This window comes from Zonotrichia leucophrys, unplaced genomic scaffold (assembly GCF_028769735.1).
Source record: "Zonotrichia leucophrys gambelii isolate GWCS_2022_RI unplaced genomic scaffold, RI_Zleu_2.0 Scaffold_95_171211, whole genome shotgun sequence".
NCBI lineage: Eukaryota > Metazoa > Chordata > Aves > Passeriformes > Passerellidae > Zonotrichia > Zonotrichia leucophrys.
In genome coordinates, this window is record NW_026992300.1 from 136,994 (window position 1) to 143,208 (window position 6,215).

The window sequence follows — 6,215 nt, forward strand, 5'->3', positions numbered from 1 at the left end:
TAGAGAAGTAGTTTTGAGGGAATTCCTAAAACAACCCTATAGGGTTGATTCCAAGAGCTTGGTCTCAGCTTTTCAATGTCTTCTTTCAACAGTCCATGATGCCCAGAGTGAAGGAATGTTCAACAGCAGCTCCACCAGGCACTTCCTCCTGCTGGCATTGGCAGACACGCGGCAGCTGCAGCTCCTGCACTTCTGCCTCTTGCTGGGCATCTCCCTGGCTGCCCTCCTGGGCAATGGCCTCATCATCAGCGCCGTAGCCTGCGGCCACCACCTGCACACGCCCATGTTCTTCTTCCTGCTCAACCTGGCCCTCAGCGACATGGGCATGATCTGCACCACTGTCCCCAAAGCCATGCACAATTCCCTCTGGGACACCAGGAACATCTCCTACTCAGGATGTGCTGCACAGGTATTTTTCTTTGCCTTTTTCATTGCATCAGAATTTGCATTTCTCACCGTCATGTGCTACGACCGCTACGTGTCCATCTGCAAACCCCTGCACTACGGGACCCTCCTGGGCAGCAAAGCTTGTGCCCACATGGCAGCAGCTGCCTGGACCAGTGGCTTTCTCAATGCTTTGCTGCACACAGCCAATACATTTTCCCTGCCCCTGTGCCATGGCAATGCCCTGGGCCAGTTCTTCTGTGAAATTCCCAAGATCCTCAAGCTCTCCTGCTCACACTCCAAACTCAGGGAAGTTTGGCTTCTTGCGGTCACTTTCTGTTTAGCTTTTGGCTGTTTTGTGTTCATTGTTTTCTCCTATGTGCAGATCTTTAGGGCTGTGCTGAGGATCCCCTCTGAGCAGGGACGGCACAAAGCCTTTTCTACCTGCCTCCCTCACCTGGCCGTGCTCTCCCTGTTTCTCTGCACTGACACATTTGCTCACCTGAAGCCCTCCTCCATCTCCTCCCCATCCCTAGATCTGGCCCTGTCAGTTCTGTATTCGGTGGTGTCTCCAGCCCTGAACCCCCTCATCTACAGCCTGAGGAACCAGCAGCTCAAGGAATCTCTCAGGAAAGCTGTGACTGGATGCTTTTTAGCCTTTTCATTGTCCTATAAGAGCCCTCACAGCGCTTTGCATTGGGAGCCACAAAGGAGCTGGAAACACACCCCTGCTTTGGCTCCTGCTGTCTCTCAGCATTCTCCCTCTGTCAAGGGGCTGCCAGTGGGTCAGGTCCTGGGAAGGGACAGCAGGCCAGAGACCCAAATTAACCAAAGGGATATTCCAGACTGTATGGCCCCAGTTCTGGTATAAAAGCTAAGGAAGGAGGAAGAATAGGGGGCATTTCCTCTTTACAGTGTTTGTCTTTTTGATAAACCACGCCAACTGCTGAAGTTCTGCTTCCTAGGAAGTGGCTGAACATCACTTGCTGACAGAAGAAGAGATTAAAATTATTGGGGTTTTTCCTCATTGCTGGTGCATGTAAGAACTTCCCCTTTTGCTATAGAAAACTGTTTTGCGGGAAAAGAAGAAACCTCACAACTTTATAAAAGTTGTAAAGCTCGGTATGTTTATTTACAGTGCCGGACGCACACAGAGAAAAATTCTCTTCAAAAGGCATGCGTACCCCTGAAGACTTCAGACCTCCTTTTATCCCTCTTCCAAATGCATATGCATACATTTTCAAAATAAGTTCATACATATTCATCTTGCATGACACTTAGCACCAGTTCTTCTTTATCAAAGGAATTTCTAGGTCGGGGCAAATTGACCTCGTGGTCTTTTCTGTTTTTCTTTCTCTGTCTCCTTGCTGTCTCGGCATGCGAGTTTTTCCTTCAGCTTTGGCCTTTTGACTTTTCACCGTTGTCAGACACTTCACCTAATTCAGGACAGATCCCTACTCTGTCTCATTCCCCCCTTTCCTAGGAAATAAGTAAATTCTTTTACTTAATGAAAACTCTCACGACAATAAGTGTCTTTTAATGCTTCATTATGTACGTTTGATAAAGAGGTTAGTACAGCCATTCGTTGTAGTATTCTCCAGTTCCAAATTAACAATGTAATAGATAATCCTAAGCTTATCCCAACTAATATTAGTAAAACTACAATAGGGTGGCACAACTTATTAAAGATTCCATTTGCAGTTGGGGACCACCCAAAGATCAAATCTCACCAGTGATGATCTATATTTTATTTTATTCTTTGTAGAACTCTGGTTATCTCCTTTGTATCATGTTGGACAGTAATTAAGGTTTTCTTTCCACTTTCTTGGATTCCTTTCAAGACTTCTAATAGGTCTTGGTGCTTAATTAATTGCTTTACCAATGTAAGGTTCGCCCCAATAGGGGTAGGTGGTAGTCTGTGATACACTGTGTAATTGGCTGTAATCAGCTGGTGGGATGTTACTGGTACCAAATACGAAAAATCGCACCCAATAATCTTAACAAAATTACAAATACAGAGATTAGAATGGTTTCTACTAAACAGAATAACATCATTGCTATCAATTTGTACAGCAGCACAAGCAGTTCTCAAACATACACCCTTTTCCAGTATATACGAGCACAGTTTTCTGGTCAGTGACTGGATGAATTTCAAAGTGGCAAATACCCTGTTCAGTGTCCAAACACATCCTGGGCATTAGCAGTATTGCTTTCACAAATGAATCTCATTTGTTCTCTAGTAATGCAGGATTCTAAGTTTACTGTCTGCCACTTTTCATTCATCTTTTCGTGCCCACACTCTATGTTCTGAAGGATAGAGTGTTGTTTCTTCATGGTTTAATCTTAGGGCAATGATGGGATGGATACCATAAACAGTGGCATTACATATGGTAAGCACAAAGGCAGTGGCCACATTAGAAACAGGATCATGGGTGAAATTCACCATAGTCCACCAGGATTGAAACTTCCTTTCGAAATCAATTGCATTATCTCACTCAATTTTCCAAATTTCAGCTGGAAAATTACCTTCACCCCTTTCCTATATGATCAGAGCTGCTGTTGCTTGTATCCATAACTGTGCTTGTATACAACTGAAAGCTAAAGACACATTATCTTGAACTATACTAAGTGCTTCTACTGTCAATTTGTGGTCTTGGTCCCCGGCCTCTTCATACTTCCCTACTTTGGCAGTACTTTTGAAATCTGTCACTGACTAGTTCCTAATGCCAATAGAGATTACTATAAAGGCTGCTTCAATTTTGTTAGGCTACCTGCTGCAGTGGCCAGTTTATTCATCAGTATTTCTGAATCAATTCCATTTAAAACTCCTAATCTTGTCCCTAATATGCCAGTTAGATGTTTGTTATGGGGAACAGGAACTGCTTTCTGTCCATGATCATCCCTCCCTGCCAAAGGGATGTGCTGGGCTCATACTACAAATTCAGACACACTTCACAAGTGTATCTGACAGAGGTTTAGGTCATACTTGAGGCAGATGTTTGTTCTGAAATGTAGAGACCTCAGGGAATCTAATCTCTCCCTCTCCCTCCAAAGCACCTGATTTCTCAGATGTGTGGCAAGCAGGAATGTCTCTCCTGGTCTACAAAACCTCACCCACCTTGCCCCTAGCTAAGATCAAGCTGTGGACTGTGTTCAGGGCAGAAGATAATGGAGGGGAAATCTTGAGAGAAAAGCCTAAATTCATTGCAGTGCCTCAGAAGAAACTGGGATCAGGTTTCTGCTACTTGAAACACTCAGCACAAAAGTGATGCTCAAAATCCTACAGCCTGCTGCTGAGCTCTGAGAGGGTCTCTCTCTCTACTTCTTTTAAGCAGAATCCAACTGCCTCAGACTGGGACAATCACTTATCCAAATCTCAGTAGGAAAAGGGATAGCTATAAATAAGGAAAATCACCTTCCTTGCTTGGGTTAATTTACCACCTGCAGTTCAGCACCCTCTTCCAGCCATTGCCTGGGGGTTCAGCCAACCAGCTTGGAAAATGACCTAAGGAAACTGATTTCTTGGTGTTCCTGGTTTTAGGCACCAGGAGAGCTGGCTCCTTCCTTTCTTGTTCTGCTCCTGAGATATGCCTGTTTTTGTGACCATGTTGTCCAGCCCTCAAAGGAAGTTTTTAGGAAGGAGGAGCAGGCTAGTTGGATTTTTGAGATGTTAATTTGCATTATCAACTCCACACGTTTGAGAGACCATTCTGGATTGAATAATAGTTGTTGTTCAGTCACATTCAAGTTTGGAGTTTGGGTAGAGTCTGAACTAGTATGGGGTGTATAAGGCCCTGCTGTGGTAAAAAGTGCAGTGTCCACTTTGAATTCAAAGGAAAGTCTGATAGTAACTCGATCTCAAAGGCAGGTCACTTCTACAGGCTGTATCAGGGTGAAATTACACCAACAGTCTGATTCACTTAGGCTATCACAGACTTCCTGGTGTTCATATACACCAGGGGAGGTTCAGACACTAATTACATCTGGTCTCTCATAAGCCATCCTATTGATGACCCAGCACTTTACTTTGATTTCTTCTCCTCAGATTCCTTGAAGTGTTCACAGTTCCTGTTCCTGCTATTTTTGCTCCTCACATACCTGATTCTCGTGGATTACTACAGTAGATATGTTTAAATCTTTTATCTCAGAAGGTTTTCCCATGGATCCAGTATATTGATTAAATGCCAGGGACCAAGGCCATTCAGCATTGCTTTGGGTAGAGGTACTCTCTAGTTCTAAAACTTCAGTTATAATTCCATACAAAACAATCCTGTAAACTAAAGTATGAACTACTCCCGACCGCAATATACTCATTTTGCCCGAGTAAGTTTTAGTCTCAGTTCATTGTCTCCTGGTGTCACTCCTGAAGGGGCTTCTGGGCCTTCTTCACCCGAGAGTGATGGATCCAGGCATTCTGCTCCTTGATTTTGATTGCAGTGAAGGTGGTGAGAGGTACTTGCAGTGGTCTCTCCCACTATGGTTCCGAAGTCTTCTCTGTAAGAGACTTAACATATACATGATCCCCAGGCTATCCAACTCCCTGCTCCGAGTTCCAGCCACACGTTTCTCAATTACTCTGAGCTGTTTGCTTAATGCCACCATGTAGGTGGACATTCTGGACATTCCCCTTGTATTCTATATGGTCTTCTATAAGGCATTCCAAAAGGATTCAGCATTCCTTTAGCTCAAAAGGTTTAGTTTGAATTTGCAATAGTGTTAGTGGAAGAGCTTGGGCTAGGGTAGATTAACTTCTTGCCCCAGTCTTATGATTTGCTGCTTAATCAAATGATTCATTCTCTCCACCTGGCCACTTGATTGGGGGCGGTATGGGGTGTGAAGTTCCTAATCTATGCCCAGATGGCTACTAATCTGTTGCACTATTTTGGAAATGAAAGGTGATTCTTTATCTGAGGATATTGTGGCTGGAACTCTGAAGCATGGTATTATCTCTTGTAAAAATGATCTGGTCATCTCTTGAGCTTTGACGGTTCTGGTGGGGAATGTTTCTGGCCACTCTGAAAAGGTATTTATTAATACCAGTAAATACTGATACCCCCCTTTCCTTGGGAGTTCTGAAAAGTTGATTTGCCACTGCTGTACAGGCTCATGGCCTCTCCCAGTCCGACTGAGTTTTGGCCCGGGGGTTATTTTGAGGTTAGTCTGGAGGCAAGGATCACATTATCAGCTCACCTGAGTGATAGTGGTATATAAATTCCTGATAACAATACAATGATTGTTTCAATCAGATGTGTGTTCTAGAAAGCCTGTGGGAATTACTACTTCAAAGTCAACACTTCATTCCAATGCAGTCTGTATCACTCGCAGCCTTGGTCATTTCGAGAAAGGAGCCACACTCTATAAAAGGCTTTTAAGCAGTTAGGCCCTAGTGTGTTTTCTAGTGCCCTTCCTTCACTAGTAACCACGAAAATGGGAAGGGATTACTAGCTCTCTTTCAATGGTAGCCCACCTCTTGCAGTTGCACGTCTCTTTTGATTAGTATTATTGTATTATGGCTTACCTTCGAGGAAAATCTGTACCTCACCCTTTGCTGCTTTCTTTGCCTCTCCATCCGCCAGCTCATTTCTTTCTTCCAATTTTAAGCTCACTCTCTGGTGTGCCTTATTATGCCTTTTCAGGTAGCTGAACTGCTTCCAGCAGCCGGATTGTCTCTTCTTTCCCTGTGAGGTCAGCAGTCCCCTCTCCTTCCAGATGGCTCCATGCACAACTCTGAATGCCTTTTGCTGTTTCTAAGGCATGGGTCCATGCATTTATCTCAGCATCCTGTGCAGAGGTACCTGTTGGTAAGGGTCCAGACTCTATTACCTCTCTGC

At 44.2% G+C, this 6,215-nt stretch overlaps 1 protein-coding gene across 1 annotated transcript; it reads left to right on the top strand.

Moving 5' to 3' along the window:
• Positions 1-283: 283 nt before the first annotated feature.
• LOC135460720 (olfactory receptor 14J1-like) lies at positions 284-1,021 on the top strand (the record flags this gene model as incomplete). Its single annotated transcript, XM_064737637.1, has 1 exon — positions 284-1,021. A coding segment is annotated over exon 1 (738 nt), but the record flags the coding sequence as incomplete, so codon positions are not given.
• Between the last annotated feature and the right edge of the window lie 5,194 nt (positions 1,022-6,215).